Source organism: Amblyraja radiata, chromosome 12 (genome assembly GCF_010909765.2).
Source record: "Amblyraja radiata isolate CabotCenter1 chromosome 12, sAmbRad1.1.pri, whole genome shotgun sequence".
NCBI lineage: Eukaryota > Metazoa > Chordata > Chondrichthyes > Rajiformes > Rajidae > Amblyraja > Amblyraja radiata.
Window position 1 is genome coordinate 33,678,368 of NC_045967.1, and position 20,505 is coordinate 33,698,872.

General features: G+C 42.4%; 1 protein-coding gene across 4 annotated transcripts in view; it reads left to right on the plus strand.

Moving 5' to 3' along the window:
- Positions 1 to 20,505, plus strand: part of cstf2 (cleavage stimulation factor subunit 2) — a 70,382-nt gene that overhangs the window by 15,762 nt on the left and 34,115 nt on the right. For 2 of the 4 annotated variants that reach the window (XM_033030450.1, XM_033030452.1), the window contains exons 8-10: positions 2,267 to 2,329; positions 7,186 to 7,242; positions 20,225 to 20,366. In XM_033030450.1, the coding sequence (XP_032886341.1) occupies positions 2,267 to 2,329; positions 7,186 to 7,242; positions 20,225 to 20,366 (262 nt within the window). The remainder of the gene's footprint in view (positions 1 to 2,266; positions 2,330 to 7,185; positions 7,243 to 20,224; positions 20,367 to 20,505) is intronic. The other 2 variants (XM_033030453.1, XM_033030451.1) reach the window with 1 other exon arrangement.

Genomic DNA, 20,505 nt, shown 5'->3' on the forward strand with positions numbered 1-20,505 from the left:
TGCCCTCAAGTTTTAGATTTTGCAATGTGGAGAAACAGCCCTTTTAACAATATATCCTTCTCAATCGCTCTCAAAGGCTGGTTTCCCAATGCAATCACCTCCCAGTATTTTAAACTGTAATAAATTTAGATCAAGCTTTTTTCAATCACCTCGGGAATCAATCTTGTAAATATTGCACTGACTATAAGATTCTTCGGGTATATTCATTGAAATGTGGTTGCCAGAGAGCACCAAGAATTTTCAACCTTTTGCTTTTCGATACTTTTGCAATAAAAATGAACTGCCATATTCCTTTGGATTTGCTTGCTAAACCCGCATGTTCACTTTTCTGCATCCTCTGAAATAGCACACCCAGATCCGTCTCTATACATGTGTTTGCTAGTTTCTTTATTTAAAAAATATTCTGTTTTTCTTCGAGTCAAAATGCACAATGTAGATTATTCTCCATTTGCATCACCTTGCCTGTTGACTTAATTTGACTATTCCATTTTGTAGATTTTTTTGTGCCCATCAGAGCTTGCTTTCTCACAGATTTGTATCATCAGCAAAGTGGGTTATGGAAAGTCGTTGAACTAATTGTGAATAGTTGAGGGCTCCATTTTGCTGTTCCCAGATAGAAAAAGAGTCTTTAATTTTTATTTTTTCTGACCTCTAATCAAACCTCCAGCTAACTACTTTGTTACTTTCAATTCTATTTCGACTTTTGTTTTTTACTGTCACTATCATTTGTGTGCCACTTTATCAAATACATTTTGAAGATCAGTTTATACTACCTCCAATTATTCCCTTTATTCACATTCACAAATTAAATTATCAAATTTGTCAAACATTTTTTCTATCATAAAGCATGATAACTGTTTTCTGAGAGCCATCTGTAGATCCTCAGAAACAGATTCCACTGTTTGTTGACAACTAATGTCAGGCTAATCTCTACTATTTCCTATTTTGTTCCTCATTCTCACTTTTTTTGATGATTCTGATATAGATACGTAGAAAATAGGTACAGGAGTAGGCCATTTGGCCCTTTGAGCCAGCACTGCCATTCATTATGATCATGGCTAATCATCCACAATCAGTACCCCGCTCCTGCTTTCTCTCCATATTCCTTGATTCATTTATTGTATTGTATTGTATTGTATTGTATTGTATTCAAATTTATTGTCATTGTCTCAGTTAGAGACAATGAAATGAATTTCCCTTACAGGCAGTATCATAAAAATAAAAAAAATAAATAAATAATAATAAATAATTAAACATTAAAAATAAAATAGAATTTAAAAAAAAGCACAAACACAGAAAGTCCACGACACAACATAACACAGTGGCACCAAGGTGAGGAAGGCACCATAGTCCAGCCAGCCTCCCCTCCGTTCTTCCCAGATGCTCACTCGTGGTCGAGGCCTTCCTAGCACCCGCAGTCGCCGCCCCGGGTGGCCCGATGTTCAGGCCCTCACGCCGGGCTGGTGGAACGCCGACGCCGAACCCCGACGGTGAACATCCTCCTCCTCAGCGGCCCGGACCTCCTGATCAGCCGCCTCCCGCAGCTGGAGTCCGCAGCTCCCGAGCTATATTTAGCCCTAAGAGCTATATCTAACTCTTGAAAACATCCAGCGAATTGGCCTCAGCTGCCTTCTGTGGCAGAGAATTCCACAGATTCACAACTTTCTGGGTGAAAAAGTTTTGAACACAATTTCTGTGCATCCATTCCAATGCACCGTTGCAATACCCTGTTAATGTCACTAGATGGTAATCAAAGTATGTTGAATCTTCTGACAACAATAACCAGAGCTATATCTAACTCTTGAAAACATCCAGTGAATTGGCCTCAACTGCCTTCTGTGGCAGAGAATTCCACAGATTCACAACTTTCTGGGTGAAAAAGCTTTTCCTCATCTCAGTCCTAAATGGCCTACCCCTTATTTTTAAACTGTGACCCCTGGTTTTGGACTCCCCCCAACATTGGGAACATTTTTCCTGCATCTAGCCTGTCCAATCCCTTAAGAATGTTATATATTTCTATAAGATTCCCTCTCATCCTTATACATTCCAGTGAATGTAAGTCTAATCGATCATTCTTTGATGCCTTCCAACTGGTGGGACTATTTCAGAATCCCAGGGATTTTTAAAGGTCAGGTTTAGTGAACAGTTTTCTTGTGCATGCATTCACCTTCTCTTGCCCACCTTCACCAAAAATATAATTTGTGTACAGCAGCAATATTCCTTTCCTGATTATATATACTTTATCTGCATGAATTACTTCCCACAGGAAACATGCAGCCTCAGATGGGTCTTGCTCCTTCAGGACTGGTGCCAATGGACAGAGGACAAGGTATTGGGCTTGCTTTTATTAACTTGTTAATTTGGCTTAAGATTGATAGTGACCTTTATTAAAATGATCCAGTATTGGCTCTATAACTTTTAAAATAATACATTTTTCTAATGAGAGGGAAGGAACATTGCATTTGAAATTCGAGGGGATACTAATAACAGTTAGGTTCTGTTAATTTTTTTGTTACTTTTCATTGTTGAACAATATTTTCTATAATTTTATACCGATTCCAAATGTTTGGTGTAGTTATTAATTCAGAAAATGAATCGCACCAGATACTGTATATGCAGAAAGATTTAGGCAGTACTTGGCACGGGCGATTGAGTAACAAGTAACTTATCTACCACACAAGTACAGGGACTGACCATTTCCAAAAAGTCTAACCCATGACTTTTGATGGCATTGCAATTGCTTAGGGTCCATCAGTAATATCTTGGTAAAGGACTGCTCAGCAATAAAACTAAAACCTGACTGATCACTGTCATTCGAAGCTGCCCAGAGCCCAAACCTATGTGATCTGACCCCGAGTTATTTGCGGAAAAGTGGGGAATATTCTTACTCTGTTGCATGTGTGCATTACCTTGGATCAGGTATAGTAGACAAATTGTAAGATGAAAAAATCAACCTGATTTAGATGAAATATTGGGCTATTGTGGCATGGCCAATCTCACTTTAAAAGGAATATTTTAGTAAAATATACACCCAAACCAACTTCATCCCAATATGTAGTTGGCCTTACTAAATCATATGTACTAGGGGGTCATCATTGATAAGGCCTTCATTGGAATACTGTGTCTATAAGAACCGATCAGAAGTTCATCTGCTGATACCCTTAAGCATTTTTTACCCTTAAGCATTTCTACATTGATGAAATACTCATCCTACTCCCGAGTGAGTGCAACCTCAACAACTCCAAAAACATAGAATCATCCAGGATAAAGCAACTTTTTTGACTGGTACCCTATCTATTGTCCTGAACATTCATTATTACTAAAACGAGCACTCCTACTGTGCTTTCACCATCCCCCTGACCTCTCTCTCCAATGCTGTACTCAGCAGAGGCCTAACATTTCTACCCCTGTGCTAACACCTCAGAATTCCTTGCCCAATCCACGCCCCCCCCCCCCCCCCCCCCCCCCCCAACCTTCCACCCTAACGGTTGTGGCCTTATCCATGTATCTCATGTCTCCACTATCCAGCATTTCTGCTCTTATTCACCCCATCCCTCGCTCCCCTGCAACCCTCATGTATAATATGGTAGAGTTACCCCAGTTTTCACCTTACAAACCCAGCTAAGCATCCAAACCATAATTGTCTGACATTTCCACCACCTTCAATGTGACTCCACCAACAGGCATTTCTTCCCATTCCCACCCTTTTTCACTTTCCACTTTCCACAGAGACTTCTCCCTCCAGGACTTCTTGGCTCTGCTCATCCCTTCCAACATAGCCACACCCCTCCCCAAACACAGTCCTGCAATCGCAGGTTATTGGACATCTGTCCCTACACCTCCCTCACCTCTATTCATGGGCTCCAACAGCCCTTCCTGGAGAGATGCGATTACTTACACCTTGCGTCGACTGGCAACATTTCATTGAACACATGCACTCGGTCCACCAGGGCTTGCTGGAGCTCCTGGTTGCTAGACATTTTAATTCCCTTTCCAATTTCCCTATCAACCTGTCTGTCCTGCCAGAGTGAGGCCAACTCTTCATATTTCCCTTGGGCAGCCGACAACCCATTGCTATGAACATTAAATTCTCAATTTTTGGTCAATCTCCTCTTCCTTCTCACTACCTATTTCTTCTCAATCCTGATTTAAATGGCATTATTATTACCAAACCTCATATCAAATCTTCCAATTTTCTTGGAAAAGAAGTACAGGACACCTATTCACAGTTGCCAACCCATCTAATCCATTACAACAATCATGTAGACTATCTAACCCAGCATCTGCAAATTTAAAAAAAATCACAAATAATATGTTTGGCTGCGTTGCTAAGTAGAATATTTCTTGCATGTGGTATTGCAATTGTGTGTGTATTTGTGTGTGTGTATGTGTAGGTATGTTTATGTGTGTGTGTGTATATATATATATATATAATATATATATATATGTGTGTGTGCGTGTGTGTGTGTGACATACATACACACTTAAGAAATGTGGATAAAGATTGTGGCATGACATTTATGATAAGTATCATTTTTACTGTAAGTCTCATTTTCACTTTGATTTTCCAGCGCTATGTAAAACAAATAATGACGACACTAGTCATATCTTCTCTTTGATTTTAGTATTTGTTATTTAGTGCAGCCTTTAAGGGTGGCGTCTAGTGACAAGAAGCTTGTAAAATAATTATATTAAGTGGTTAATGAAAGAAGCTTTGCAGTTTAACTCTACCCAATTGCAAACTTCTAAGTCATTCATGAATTGTGGATGATCCAGGTGTGAATCTCCACTTTGACAGAAAGATAATTAAAGTCAATATTTGAATTTAGACAAAAGCACTGATCATTTGGCACATCATTCTGTTATCAGATAAACATTTTACATGCTTAGTGGCCAAGTTATCTATGTTTGTGGAAAGGACTGCAGATGCTGATTTAAATCAAAGGTAGACAAAATGCTGGAGTAACTCAGCGGGGCAGTCTGCAGAACGGTCTTAACCCGAAACGTCACCCATTCCTTCTCTCCAGAGATGCTGCCTGTCCCGCTGAGTTATTCCAGCATTTTGTGTCTATCTTTATCACAATTTGCAAGTTTGAGTCCAGAAATAAATTAAATGATTTTACTAAATAGTTCCATCAGTTTCCTTGATAGAATTAAATGCACTGTATTTATATATTTTTTTCAATAAGGATTTATTAACATTCCAAGATATAAATTAGCTATACATAGATTCAAGTTTTCTTAGACTTTACTTGGGACTGTTCTTATAGCTAATTATTCAGATGAATAAGCGAGTTTGGTATTCCGAAAAACGCAAGGAATCATGGTCAAAGGTCATTCACCATAAAGAAAAAGCGAACAAAACGCTGGCTGAAGAAACTGTGTATAAATTCTTGTCTTTATTAAAGTTTATGTGTAAAAATATATTTGATCTGAGGAACGGGGGTGCCGTGTGGTCACATTATAGGAAAATTAATGTATTCAAGATTGGAGCATAACGATGATAGTTTCTGTTGAATTTCACTATTCTGCTAATTTCAAGGCATTAGAATTCTTCAGCCGCATCTATGAATACGAATGAGCAATGAAATTCTCGATTCCAGAGAGACTCCCATAAATGGCCAACTCCTTATCTCCCCTACTCCCCAAAGGAAGCGGGAGAGCGTGGTGTAACAGCAAAAGAGAGGGGGCAGATGCAAGTGGGAGGCAGGGGAGAGTGGCACACAGACCCGCACCTCATCTGCAGCGTGGATTGAACCCGGGTCCCCGGCGCCGCAGGCGCTGCCGAACCTCCTCTGTCGCATACCCGCCCGGGGGGTGCGGCCGGAGACGTCCGAGGTGACCCCCGACCGACGTCTCAGGCCCACAGCCAGAACGGAGAAGAAGTGCCAACCCCAGCTCAACTGCCTGTCCCGCCGGGCCAACTGACAGCCCCAGACCGACGACATCAGCGGCCCCAGGCCCACAGCCAGCGTGGAGAAGAAGTGCCAACCCCAGCTCAACTCCCATGTCCCGCTGGGCCAACCGACAGCCCTGGACCGACGACACCAGCAACCCCAGGCCCACAGCCAGCGCAGAGAAGAAGCCCCAACCCCAGCTCAACTCCACCTGACCCGCCGAGCCACCGCAGCACCCCGTGTGCATCCCCGCCGATGACCGGCGCTCAGCCCCCGTCGGCACAGACAGCCACTGGACAAGGAGAGAGGCGCTGCCGACGGTCCCCGGCCCGCCGGGGAACGGTCACCCAGGAGCCGGAGCCAGCGCCTCCCCCTCACGCCGGGTATAAGCCCGGCCCGACACCTCCTGCCGCCCTCGGACAGGGACAAGACACCCGGGAGGGGACAGCAACGGCCCAGCAGGAACTCAGCAGTGCCGGAGACTCGACCCCGACCACGGACAAGCACGACCACGCTCACGCACCAAAGCATAAAGCGATAAAAACAACAAAATAATCTTATCTTTTAACAAAGGAACAATAAATACAACTAGTTCATAGTTTGAAAGCAGTATTTTCTTCTCTAGAAGAATCAAAGTTGGAAAACGGCAGAAATTAAGGTATTTTGTACACAGCGCCACTGCTTTCCAGCAATGTTTATGCATAGTGACCTTTGACCTGGGCATGCGCAGTTGGAATACCAAACTCGCTCATTCTGTAAATTTTGGCGTATTTGGTTTTTGGCACAGAGACTTGCCAGTGAATGGTTCCAAATTGAAATAGTCAGAATGCTAACTTGGCATAAAAAAAAGATTTTGTTGAACGCTTGCTTGATGGTCATTCTCTCATTATATAGCATCTAGCTAAATGTATTTATTTATTTATTTTGCTTTACTTTCATTATATATATTTACACTGTGATGGTCATCGTGGAGCTTTACTCCTTCTGTTGTAGGAGATTTTCTTATCATTTATCTTCATCCTGCGCTTTACTCTTCATTGGAAAACGTTGATACTGTTGCATTGAGCGCTTCTTGGAATGCTCTCTGATATACTTTCATTCTTTATGACAGTCTAGTTGTTTAATGATTTTACGCAGTTTCAGAAACAAGTTATTTTATTGCCCCTGGAAGCCTCCGAGTCTATTCTTGAAGTTATTTCATGTGCTTCTGTTACTTTTAATGCACAAACTTGAATGTTGCAAAGGACAGGATATCCATTGCACTGTTCTTTATCTCGTGTTCTCACAGGAAATATGCACTCACCTGTGGCCTCCGCAGGGACTGCACAGATCGAGAGAGGACAAGGTACCATTCTGATTTCAATTTTAACCTCTGATCTTGTAACTAGTCTGTTACAGAGGTGTAAACCCTTCAGCTTTACTGGATTGTGTTCACTTTAAAAAAGTGTCCATTTTTGATGGAGGAGATGTAATGGTCATTAAAAAAAAAGGAATTAATTTCCTGTTGCAGATTTTAGGTCAGAGGTTAAATAGATTTTGGAATTATTGTGATGCACCAATATGTGATAAATTATGCCGGAAATGTATTTTTATCATTTGTAATGCCTGACAATGCAGCAACCCAGTGACTAAAAAACATGAAGAATATGGCTACATTCCAAGGATTTTGGTTAATGGTATTCAAGTTGGGAACATCACAGTGTGCTGACCCCTATTTATATATTTAAGTCTGCAAGCTAAATTTGTTATTTGGACTGATGGGAAAAATGAGGATGAATTTTCCACCAATATTTTTGACCTACTTTGTAACTGTATATTGTGCAATGTTGAAGTGTCCTATATTTTAATGCGCGCTTGTCAGTTACACATTTTTGAAAAAGATGTGCTATTTTATTTTTTAATTGTTTGATAGGCTAATTATTTGCATTCACATTAGTTTTGTCTTCTGCTAATGCACACAGTATTTTGAAGGTTCCAGCTGCAAATTTATGGGATCAAGTTTGGCTGTTAAACTTTACATTTTCTTCCCGACTCACCGTCTCAGAGAAATTTTTGAAATCCCAATTTAGTACATTCTTTGCCCCTTTCTTATTTTTGAGCTTTACCCTAAAATAGACAGTGAAGAGTGTTACAAAAATTGTAGCAGAATCTTTCTTAATGTGCTAGGCAAGTGGGCTGAAGAAGAACTAATGGAGTTCAATGCAGGTAAGTGTGAGATGCTGCATTTTGGGATGTCAAAGCAGGGCAGGATCTTCACTGTGAATGGTAGGGCCCTGGGAAACCAGAATTCTTGGGGAGCAGAGGGATGCAGGAGTACAATTGCACAGTTCCCTTAGATAGGTGGTAAATGAATATTTTGGTCCATTGACCTTCATCAGTCAGCATGTTGAGTATAGAAGTTAGGATGTTCTGTTACAGTGGAACAATTCATTGGTGAGGCTACATTTGGAGTATTGTCTTCAGTTTTGGTCACCCTGCCAATGGAAGGATGTCATTAAGCAGGAAAGATTTACGAAGTGTTCCAGGACGAGGGCCTAAGCAATGGCAGAGTTAGGGGCGACTATGACTTTATTAATTGGAACGCAGGATTCCACTACAGTGATCTTATGGTGTTTACAATCATGAGGGGAATTGATAGGGTGAATCAAGAACCTTCGGATAGGGGTTTAAGGTGAGGGGAAACGATTTAATAGGAACCCAAGGGGCAAATTGTTCACTCTTAGGGTGATGGGTATATGGAATGAGTTGTCAGAGATAGTAGTTGAGGCAGGTACAATAGCAGCATTTAAAAGACACTTGAACAGGTACATGGGTTGGGAAGTTTAGAAGTACAGTGCCCTCCATAATATTTGGGACAAAGACCCATCATATATTTCTTTGCCTCTGTACTCCACAATTTGAGATTTGTAAATTTAAAAAAAATCACATGTGGTTAAAGTGCACATTGTCAAATTTTAACAAAAGTTATTTATATACATTTTGGTTTCACCATGTAGGCATTACACCTGTGTTTATACATAAACCCCCCCCCCCCCCCCCCCCCCCATTTCAGGGCACCATAATGTTTGGGACGCATGGCTTCACAGGCGTTTGTAATTGCTCAGGTGTTTTAAATGCCTCCTTAATGCAGGTATAAGAGAGCTCTCAGCTGGTCTTTCCTCCAGTCTTTCCATCACCTTTGGAAACTTTTACTGCTGTTTTTCAACACGAGGACCAAAGTTGTGCCAATGAAAGTCAAAGAAGCCATTATGAGACTGGGAAACAAGAATAAAACTGTTAGAAACATCAGCCAAACCTTAGGCTTATCGAAATCAACTGTTTTGAACATCATTAAGAAGAAAGAGAGCACTGGTGAGCTTAATAATCTCAAAGGGACCGGAAGGCCAAGAAATACCTCCACAGTACTTTGCCATGAAGTACTTAAAAGAGCACCCGCAGTTCTGGAAAAAGGTCTTGTGGACAGATGAGACGAAGATTAACATATCAGAGTGATGGCAAGAGCAAAGTATGAAGGAGAGAAGGAACTGCCCAAGGTCCAAAGCATACCACCTCATCTGTGAAACATGGTGGTGGGAGTATTATGGCCTGGGCATGTATGGCTGCTGAAGGTACTGGCTCACTTATCTTCATTCATGATACAACTGCCCAACGTTGTTATTCAACGACCCAGCGTTGAATAACACCTGCCGCTCAATCACTGGCTGCTTGAAGCCCACCAACATAAACAACCTGCACCTCCTCGCTGGCATTGCCACTGCTGATGTGAGACGGGAAGTCGCCAGCCGAGTAGAGATGACCAAGGCCACCAGTGATGAACGCCACCTCCTCTACGGACGTGTACCCCCGGCCCAACGGCTGAAGTCCAGGAGAAGCTTTCTCAGCCATGTCCAGCCCCTAATAACATCACGGGAAGAAACCAGACTCCAACTATGGACAAAAAGGCTTGAGGACGACCCCCCTCCTACTGACATGGGTATCCCTCCTTCTGAAGCCCTCCCTCTGGGCTCAGAAGCACCATGGGTCCAGTGGAAGACGCTCAACCGCCTGAGAACAGGAACAGGGCGATCAAAAGCTGCCATGGCCAGATGGGGCTATGAAACTGGCCAAACCACCTGTGAATGTGGAGAAGAGGACCATACAATGCAGCACTGCCTTGTCTGCCCCCTACTACCCAACCAGTGCAGCTCAAAGGATCTTGCAGTGTTCAATAGAAACGCAAAGGACTGTGTAAAGGAATGGGAAACTGTCATATAGCCAACCAGCTTCAAAGACACGAAAAGAAGAAGAAGAAGATGATACAACTGCTGTTGGTAGTAGCATAATGAATTCTGAAGTGTATATACACATCCTATCTGCTCAAGTTCAAACAAATGCCTCAAAACTCATTGGCTGTCTGTTCATTCTACAGCAAGACAATGATCCCAAACATACTGCAAAAGTAACTAAGGCGTTTTTCAAATCGAAAAAATGGTCAATTCTTGAGTGGCCAAGTCAATCACCCGATTTGAACCCAATTGAGCTTGCCTTTTATATGCTGAAGAGAAAACTGGATTAGCCCCCAAAACAAGCATAAGCTAAAGATGGCTGCAATATAAGGCCTGGCAGAGCACAACCAGAGAAGACACCCAACAACTGGTGATGTCCATGAATCGCAGACTTCAAGCAGTCATTACATGCAAAGGATATGCAACAAAATACTAAACATGACTACTTTCATTTACATGACATTGCTGTGTCATAAACATTATAGTGCCCTGAAATTGGGGGACTATGTATAAACACTGCTGTAATTTCTACATGGTGAAACCAAAATGCATAAACATGACCTTGATTAAAATCTGACAATGTGCACTTTAACCACATGTGATTTTTTTTCTATTACAAATCTCATATTGTGAAGTACAGAGGCAAATAAATAACTGATGGGTCTTTGTCCCAAACATTATGGAGGGTACTGTGTATGGACCAAATGCGGCAAATGGGACTAGTCCTCTCTTTTAAAACCATGTCATAACATCATAGCTCCATGCACTGATGCAGGCCCTCAGTGATACTGCTTACATTGAAATAAACACATCAAAACTATGAGTCTCACCATGTTCATTCATCTGTCTCGCCTGTCCTTCCTTTCAGATTTGCTTATCAAAACCTCTACCTTCCTATCAGTCCCTCCAGCTGCTGACCTACTGTTCTGGTTCTCACAGCACTGTTACTAGTTTAAACCCTCATGAGTAGCAAACTTCCTGGCATAGGATATTGGTTGCCCTCCAGTTCAGTTGCGTCCCAACTCTCTTGTACGGCTCCCACCTGCCTTGGAAGAGAGCCCATTGATCCACATATCTGAACCCCTTCCTCCTGCACCAGCTTCTTAGCCACACATTAGATGGCTTCCCATCTCCCACCGGATCACCTACAAAATCCTGATCCTCACCTACAAAGCCCTCCACCATCTGGCCCCCCCATATCTCACTGACCTCTCCCCCTACCAACCCTCACGGTCCCTCAGATCCACATCAGCCGGTCTCCTCTCCATCCACAAGTCCAACCTCCGCAGTTTTGGGGACAGAGCCTTCTCCAGGGCAGCTCCCAGGCTCTGGAACTCCCTCCCCCAACTGATCCGCAATTCCGTGTCCCTCACCATCTTCCAGTCCCGCCTCAAGACCCATCTCTTCACCTCTGCCTATCCTTAGCCCCACGTCCCCCTCCCTTTTCATCTGTGCATTAATTGCCTCATATTGTGTTTTGAATTGTATTCTGTCTTTACTTTGTGTACTAGTCATGTCTCTACTATTTATTTCATTCCCCTTACATGTTTTTCCTCTACCTGCTAAATTTTTGTAAGGTGTCCTTGAGACTTGAAAGGCGCCCATAAATAAAATTTATTATTATTATATTATTATATTGAATTGCACTATCCTTGTACTTCTTGCCTCACTAACTCGTGGCACAGGTCCTAATCCTGACATCATAACTGCAGAGGCCCTTTTTCAAAATAAATATTTTATCTAATACCTGCAATTGCCTTTGCAAATCCTCATCTCCCTTCCTACTTAATGCCAATGGTACCAACATGGACCATGACCTCTTGTTGCTGACCCTCCTCAGAATGTATTGTGGCCACCTAGAGATGTTCTTCATATCGGCACCAGGGTGGCAAAATACCATCCTGGATTTCGTGCTTGCGGCCACAGAAATGCCTGTATGTACCCTTAAATATTGTGTCTTTGTGCTCGCCTAAACTTAGCCCTACCCTGCTGTTCAAGTGTCGAACGTGATGCCGCAGTTCTGGCTACTGCTGCTCTAGGTCCCTGAGAGACCATTCCCCCAGCAGTATCCAAAATGGTATACTTGTTTGAGAGAGAAGCATAGCCACAAGCGGTTCAGGCAGTATCTGCCTACCTCTCCTGGTGATGACGTTTGCCTACGTATCTGGCTGAACCTTGGGTGGGGTACTTCCCTAAAACTGCTATTTGTAACCTCTCTGTCTCCTATATGCCCCTCTGTATGTAGAACTGCTCCAACTGGGACATACGTCCTGTAGACATTTGTTAGGGACACATGAATGCTCACAGATTTCCCAAATCTGAGAGAGGTATGCAGCTCTACTGACTGCTATAACTGCCCCCTTAATACATGCTGAAAAATAATCCAATAGACTTAAGGGGAAATAAATCTTAGACACGTTGTCCGTACCTTGATTCTGTGTGCCCTCCTTACTATTGTGGTTTCTCTTCATTCCCTGTGTAGCATTCTGCTTTTATCTGTTTCGTATAGATGTCAGTTTCTGCCATTGCTCTTCTCCACTCCAGATTGGTCATGGGCTGCAGAATATGCTGGGCTGTGTAGTTGCAGCTCACAGCACCCCATTGACCATGACCGATTTTTGAGCTACTTTATTCTTTTTAGATCCATCCCATATCAATGATTTGTGTTACTACACAATGTTATACAGCATGATTTCAATTGGAAGACATGATCTTGCATCTGGAAGGAATGTTGTGTCACCAGTTCTAGCAATGTTGCCATGAACCGATGAAGTAAATATGTCCATAGATTTGTATCGCACTTATCTCTCACCACACAAATCGAGCTGGCAGGCAGACAGGTTTGCCACTCCTACGGGTGGTTTTAAACTGAATAAGGGGGGTGGGGTGTCAAATGGGATAGTCAAGGACGGAGTTAAAGGGAAAGAGAGTAAAGGGATAGTTAATGACCCCAGAATTAATGGGAAAGAAAGCTCACAAAGGGATAGGAGAGTATGTCGAAGTGTAATAGGGATTGATGTGAAAGGAATTAAAAGTATTGTATATGAATGTATAAGGGGGAGCATGAGGGGAAGCTGGCCAGGAATATAACGAAGGACAGTAAAAGCTCCTTTAGATATGTTAAGGGAAAAAGTGTAGCAAAGTCAAATGTGGGTCCCTTGAAGGCAGACGCAGGTGAAATCATTATGGGGTACAAGGAAATGGCAGAAGAGTTGAACAGGTACTTCGGATCTGTCTTCACTAAGGAAGACACAAACAATCTCCAGGAAGTACTGGAGGACAGAGGATCTAAGGAGGTAGAGGAACTGAAATAAAATTTAATTAGGCGAGAAATAGTATTGGGTAGGCTAATGGGACTGAAGGATGAGAAATCCCCTGGGCCTGATGGTCTGCATCCCAGGGTCTTCAGGGAGGTGGCTCTAGAAATAGTGGACGCATTGGTGATCATTTTCCAATGTTCAATAGATTCTGGATCAATTCCTGTGAATTGGAGGATAGCTAATGTTATCCCACTTTTCAAGAAAGGAGCGAGAGAGAAAACAGGGATTTACAGACCAGTTAGCCTGACTTCGGTGGTGGGAAAGATGCTGGAGTCAATTATTAAAGAGGTAATAATGGGGCATTTGGATAGCTGTAAAAGGATTAGTCCAAGTCATCATAGATTTATGAAAGGAAATCATGCTTGACTAATCTTCTGGAATTTTTTTAGGATGTGACAAGTAAAATGGATGAAGGGGTGCCAGTGGATGTAGTGTATCTAGACTTTCAGAAAGCCTTTGATAAGGTCCCGCACGGGAGACTGGTGACTAGAATTAGAGCACATGGTATTGGGGGTAGGGTGTTTACATGGATAAAAAATTGGTTGGCAGACAGGAAGCAAAGAGTAGGAGTGAACGGTTCCTTTTCAGAATGGCAGGCAGTGCCGAGTGGAGTGCCGCAAGGCTCGGTGTTGGGGCCGCAACTGTTTACCATATATATTAATGATTTGGAAGAGGGAATTAGGAGCAGCACTAGAAAGTTTGCGGATGACATAAAGCTGGGTGGCAGTGTGAACTGTGAAGAGGATGTTAGGAGGTTGCAGGATGACCTGGACAGGTTGAGTGAGTGGGCAGATGCGTGGCAGAATCAGTATAATATAGATAAATGTGAGGTTATCCACTTTGGCGGCAAAAACAAGGGGGAAGATTATTGTCTCAATGGTGTTAGGTTAGGTAAGGGGGAGGTGCAGCAAGAACTGGGCGTCCTTGTACACCAACCACTGAAAGTTGACGTGCAGGTACAGCAGGCAGTGAAGAAAGCTAATGGAATGTTGGCCTTCATAACAAGAGGATTTCTGTATAGGAGTACAGAGGTTCTTCTGCACTTGTATCGAGCTCTGGTGAGACCACATCTGGAGTATTGTGTACAGTTTTGGTCTCCTAATTTGAGGAAAGACATCCTTGTGATTGAGGCAGTGCAGCGTAGGTTCACGAGATTGATCCCTGGGATGGCGGGACTGTCATATGAGGAAAGATTGAAAAGACTAGGCTTATATTCACTGGAGTTTAGAAGAATGAGGGGGGTCTTATCGAAACAAATCTATCTATATTACTAAAAGTCTGATCTTGACCACTTCCTGCTGTTCTGTATACGCTGCCACTTACGTCTGTGATTTTTGGCCATCTTACTCGGAGTCCCCGCTGCTGCGCAGGACAAGAGGATTTTTCCCATCAATGAAAAATAAAAGAGTTATTAGTGTTTAAAAAATGTTGAGATTCTCTCTCCTGAAGGCCACGCCCCTTGCGGAGGGACTATAAAACCCGGAAGTGTTGAGTGCCTCAGTCAGTCTCTGCAAGAAGGGGGACCGAGAGGGTCATGTTTCTCAGACTGAGCTGTGAATAGCACTGAACAGATGTCTACTAAACTGTGAGTGTGGTTTTACTGACCTTGAGTGCCCTTAATGTGGTTTGAAAATGAAAATGTGGTTGGTTTGAAATAAAGCACAGCAAATGGTTGTTGGTGGTGGTGGTCGGTTTTAAAATAAAGCACAACAAATGGTTGTTGGTGGTGGTGGTCGGTTTGAAATAAAGCACAGCAAATGGTTGTTGTCGGTTTGAAATAAACAATGATTATGAGTCTAAACTTGACAACTTCCTGTTTGCGCTTTATATTGATTTTAGATAAAACGTTACCACTTATGGCTGTGATTTTTGGCCATCTTACTCAGTCCCCTCTCTGCTAATCAGGTGCAGAGGATTCTTCCCATCAATGAAAAATAAAAGTGTTATTAGTGTTCAAAAAATGTTGAGAATCTCTCTCCTGTCAATCATGCCATGAAGGCCATGCCCCTTCCAGTGGGAGGGGGAGGGATTATAAAACCCAGAAGTGTGTGTGTGGCTCAGTCTCTGCAAGATGGGGGAGGGAGACGTCAGGACTCTGAGCTGTGAATCAACCGAACACACTGAATGTCTACTGAACTGTGAGTGTTGTTTATGTGGTGTTTTATGGTGGTTTCACCCTGCTTGAAACGGTATGAAACTGCGCTTGAATTTGGTGGCCTTGCACACTGCATGAAAAGGTATGAAACTGCATTTGAATTTGGTGGCCTTGCACCCAGCTTGAAATGGTAGGAAACTGCATTTGAATTTGGTGGCCTGGCACCCTGCTTGAAATGGTAGGAAACTGCATTTGAATTTGGTGGCCTTGCACCCTGCTTGAAATGGAATTTCAAGGAATAGCCTTGAGTCAAATGTCAGCCCACCAGTGAGCTGCAAGCACATCCGGCTTGAGTGACTGAGCTGCCACCCCAAGAATCCATTTGGCCCACAATGTCCATACTAACCCTCTGGAAACCAGTCCCGTCAGCCCACAACGCCCATACTAGCACTCCAGAAACCCCCCCCCCCCCCCATCCCTCTGGCCACCAATATTGGAATTGGTGGAGAGGTGGAATATTGCGTTGGGGGACCAGCCCTCCCGTTTGAACATGGGACCCAACGGGTCCCACGTAGTCTAGTAAAATTATAAAAGGGCTGGACAAGCTAGATGCAGGAAAAAATTTCCCAATGTTGGGCGAGTCCAGAACCAGGGGCCACACTTAGAATAAAGGGGAAGCCATTTAAGACTGAGGTGAGAAAAAACTTTTTCACCCAGAGAGTTGTGATTTGTGGAATTCCTTGCCACAGAGGGCAGTGGAGGCCAAGTCACTAGATGGATTTAAGAGAGAGTTAGATAGAGCTCTAGGGGCTAGTGGAATCATGGGATATGGGGAGAAGGCAGGCACGGGTTATTGATTGGGGATGATCAGCCATGATCACAATGAATGGCGGTGCTGGCTCAAAGGGCTGAATGGCCTCCTTCACCTATTTTCTATGTTTCTAGCTAAATCAGCTGAGGAAGCCAGTGAGGCCAGTATTCTTAAGGGCCTGTCCCACTTGGGCGACCTAATCCGCGAGTTCTGGAGAGTTTGCCCTCGACTCGTACTCACAGCATGGTCGACACAAGGTCGACCATGGAAAAAAATTGATGCTTTTTTTACTTGTAGGTTTAGTCGTAGTAGGTCGGAATGTTAGTAGTATGTAATCGAGGCCAGTCGAAGGTAGTCGTAGGAGGTCGTCTTCACTCCACTATTCGGTGTCCAATTTTCCCGAAGTTTATCATAGCTAATCATAGCTAGTCATCAACATGGTCGAAGGACGTCGAAGGAGGTCTTCTACATAGTCGAGGGAGGTATTCAACATTTGGAGGTCTTCATTTTTTTTTAACTCTTCTAAACTCGCCAATTAGGTCGCCCAGGTGGGACAGCCCCTTAACCACTCTTGTTGATTGATAATCATTAACTCTAACCTTGCAGCTTTTTAAAAAGTATTCACCATGGACATGACTGATTTGTCAGTTGAGGGAAAATGACAAACAGTTATAGATTTCTGTGCCTTTGTTTGTTTTTGTGGAATTGAACTTCAAGGGGTTCAGAATGCAGGATGTGACTTTCCCCCCAATTGTTTGGCCTCTAAGATTGAACTTGTGATTGATAACAAGACTAAGAATGACGATCTTTAACTTTATAGCCTTTTTGACATTTTGTTATACCGTTTACAAATTCTAATACATCACGTGAGTTATACTCAACTCACAGGCTCCCAACTCAGTTTGTGTATCCTTGCTTCTTGGATACGTGAACCGACTAAATTGATAACCCCACTAACTGCAGTTTTAAATACAGATCCTTCTCAGTTTTTATCATCTTTCCACTGTTACAGATAAATCATCAGCTAGCTGAGTGGTCATTGAAGCAGTGCAGTCTTGATTGAATTGCAAGATGTACTTTCTGTACCAAGTGCTTTTGCTATTACTTCCTCGTGTAGGCTTAGGATGTTGGCTATTGTATAGTTTTTTTCTTGGTTTAAATGGAAATGTAAAATTCTGGAAGGAAATATGTACCAAAGTACACTTCAAAAACAGAACAAGCAAGAACCTTGAATTCTGAATCTGTCACAGCAAGAAGTCGTGCCCAACTTGTGAAGACAGTATAAGCCGGGGTCTCGTGGATTTCTATACTAATATCCAAAAGATAATTCGCTGGGGTCATTGTTAAATACCAGCACCATTCCTTTTTGAACCAAGCTTCTGTTATTGCCACCGCATTATATTCCCACGCAGTTATCTGTGCCTGAAGTTGACCAAGTTTACCACACATTCACTTACATTCACTTGTGCATTCACTTACAAGCATAACAAATCAAATTTACTTGTTACTTCATTTCCATTGACCCTCGGTAATGTCCATAAACTGACTATATCCATTGTGAATTCTTCCACATTTCCTATTTCTTTTAAACCTTTAGTAAGTTTTATCTTATTTTTCATTATTCTGATTCTGTTTACACATGCACACTTGTGCTAGTACACTGCTTATCTCCCACGCATTGTGGTTATCAGTACCGTTATAGCTCCATTTAAAATAAAATAAATTACTGGAGGAACTTAGTGGATTGGGCAGCATCCGTGGTGGAAAATTTTACAGACAATGTTTCAGGTCATCCGACAGTTTATTTTTTGCTCCGGTTTCCAGCATCTGCAGTCTCTTGTGTCTCCATTACTATGTATAATTACCTTTGATTTTTTGCTGTTTTTAATATCCCCTTATCTGAGCTTCCAGCTTGGCTTTTCGCCCTTCTGTTTAGGAGCCTAGGTTCCCAGCAACACTAGTTGATCCTCCCATGGGGATATTGGTTTAATTCCTGCTGAAGTACAAGCCATAAACTTGCAGCAGCTCAAATTGTCTCCAAAATTGTCTTAATTCCTCGGGATTCTGAAGCCATTCCTTCTACACCATATCTCCAACTGTTCATTTATCTGCTCTGAGCTCAATAATATGTGGTATTGATATTGAAGCAGAGATTTCTATCTTTTAAGGTACTGATTTGTGGTCCTTTACCTATTTCCTATAGTCTGTCTGTAGGGCCTTATTTGCCTGTGCCATTGACAACAATACTGACTTCAACTTCTTGCTGTTTACTTTTCCTTCTCTTCCTTGATACTCTCATAAAGTTAAGAACTTTTATTTTTGCCAATATTTATTGAAATATTTCAAGATAGTGATTATTGATTAGATCTGGCTTTTTCTAGATTTACAATAAGAGAGCTATAACTTAATTATAACTGGATACTATATTTCTTACAAAAGAATGTGTCAATAAAATTGGAAGTGAGAAACCATTTTCATTTGGGTCAAGATTCTTGAGAGCGTGGAGGACCCCCATGAGGTAGGGGGAAGAACAATGTAAGACTAGGCGTGGGGGGACCGCTGTGAGGGGGGAGGGGAAGAACAATGGAGGACCCGGCGTGGAGAAGATGGGGAGAGACAACGGGGAAGGAGGGAGAACAAAAGACAATGGAGACCCGATCACGGTGGGGGAACCGCTGTTGGGGGAGGGAGGGGGAGAGAACAAAAGGAGGAGCCGGCGTGCTTTGTAACTTTGTCAGTGCTGTAGGTGGCCGCTATTTGTATACATTGGGTATCCAAGCAAAGAATTTCACTGTGCCTAGTCACATGTGATAATAAAGTATTCCATTCCATTCCATGCAGATAGACACTGATAGACAATAAACATCCCATGTCTTTCCCTCAGTCTCATAGAACTTCCACTTGTTGACAAGTATGCTTCATAGGTAAAAACATTTCAAGATTTGCTTATTTTAAGAGACTGCAGCCTCAATTCAAGTTACGTGGTCACTAGACATAGAAAAGGAAGATAGCAATACATAATAGCAATACATACATTAACCGTAATGCTATTTTTACAATGAATTTTAGAAATGGAAAATAGGCAAAATGCTGGAGTACTCAGCAGGACAGGCAGTAACTGGATGGAATGAATGGGTGAGGTTTTGGGTCGAGACCCTTCTTCAGGCTGAGTCAGGGGAGACACAGATATGGAAGGGTAGGGTGTGAAAATAAGACCAAAGGGGACGAAGTTCAAAGAAAATGTAGGATAGATTATTGTTAGCTAGTGGAAGGTGACGAGCATATATGTTGGAAATGGAAATGCCGGCCGCATGGCTGAATGGCGATGCTTTTTTAAAAGAATCGTTAAAGTACATTAGAATGCTTAATTTGCTCTTTGAGCTGAATGGTTCATATAAATTTACAATTTAAATGTATTGTTTGAAATAATTCATGTGTTCATAGAACTTTACAGAACATAATCATTCAATTCTCAAATAGCTAACTCAAATAATTGTGCTAACGTAGTCAGCTGTAGCATACCATAAGATACAATGGCATGTGTCGAATGACAGGAAACAGGCATAGGTACCTATAGTTTCCAAAGGTGATGTATCATGGATATCTGTGGTTGAATCATCCTTATGCTCTGTCCATGATTCTTTTAAGACTACTTTTTAGAATGATCTAAAAGCTTGGGAGCAGGCCTCATACAGAATGTTCACCATGCAGAAAGTAATCACCTATGCTCTGTGAAGTCAGAAAGAGTTTCAGTTGTTTACTGCCTGAATTTATAAAATATAATTTCATGCACACATTTGACAAATATTTTGACAGTGGTTCCTTTTCCCTTTCAGTCCCTATGCAGGACCCCCGAGGCAACATGCAACGGGGTCCCCCTGTAGGTGTGCCTCCAGCTCCAAGAGGGTTGCTTGGAGATGCACCAAATGACCCGCGTGGAGGGACTTTGCTTTCTGTCACTGGGGAGGTGGAACCAAGGTAAGTGACAAACTAAAGTATTTGGTTGTCGCCTGTCAAGTATTTCCTTATATAATTCTGAGTTGATCCCAGACTTTAATCCAAGATATTTTTACAATCAATTATTTCTCAAGTGTGGCTATGCTGGTGTTAATACCAT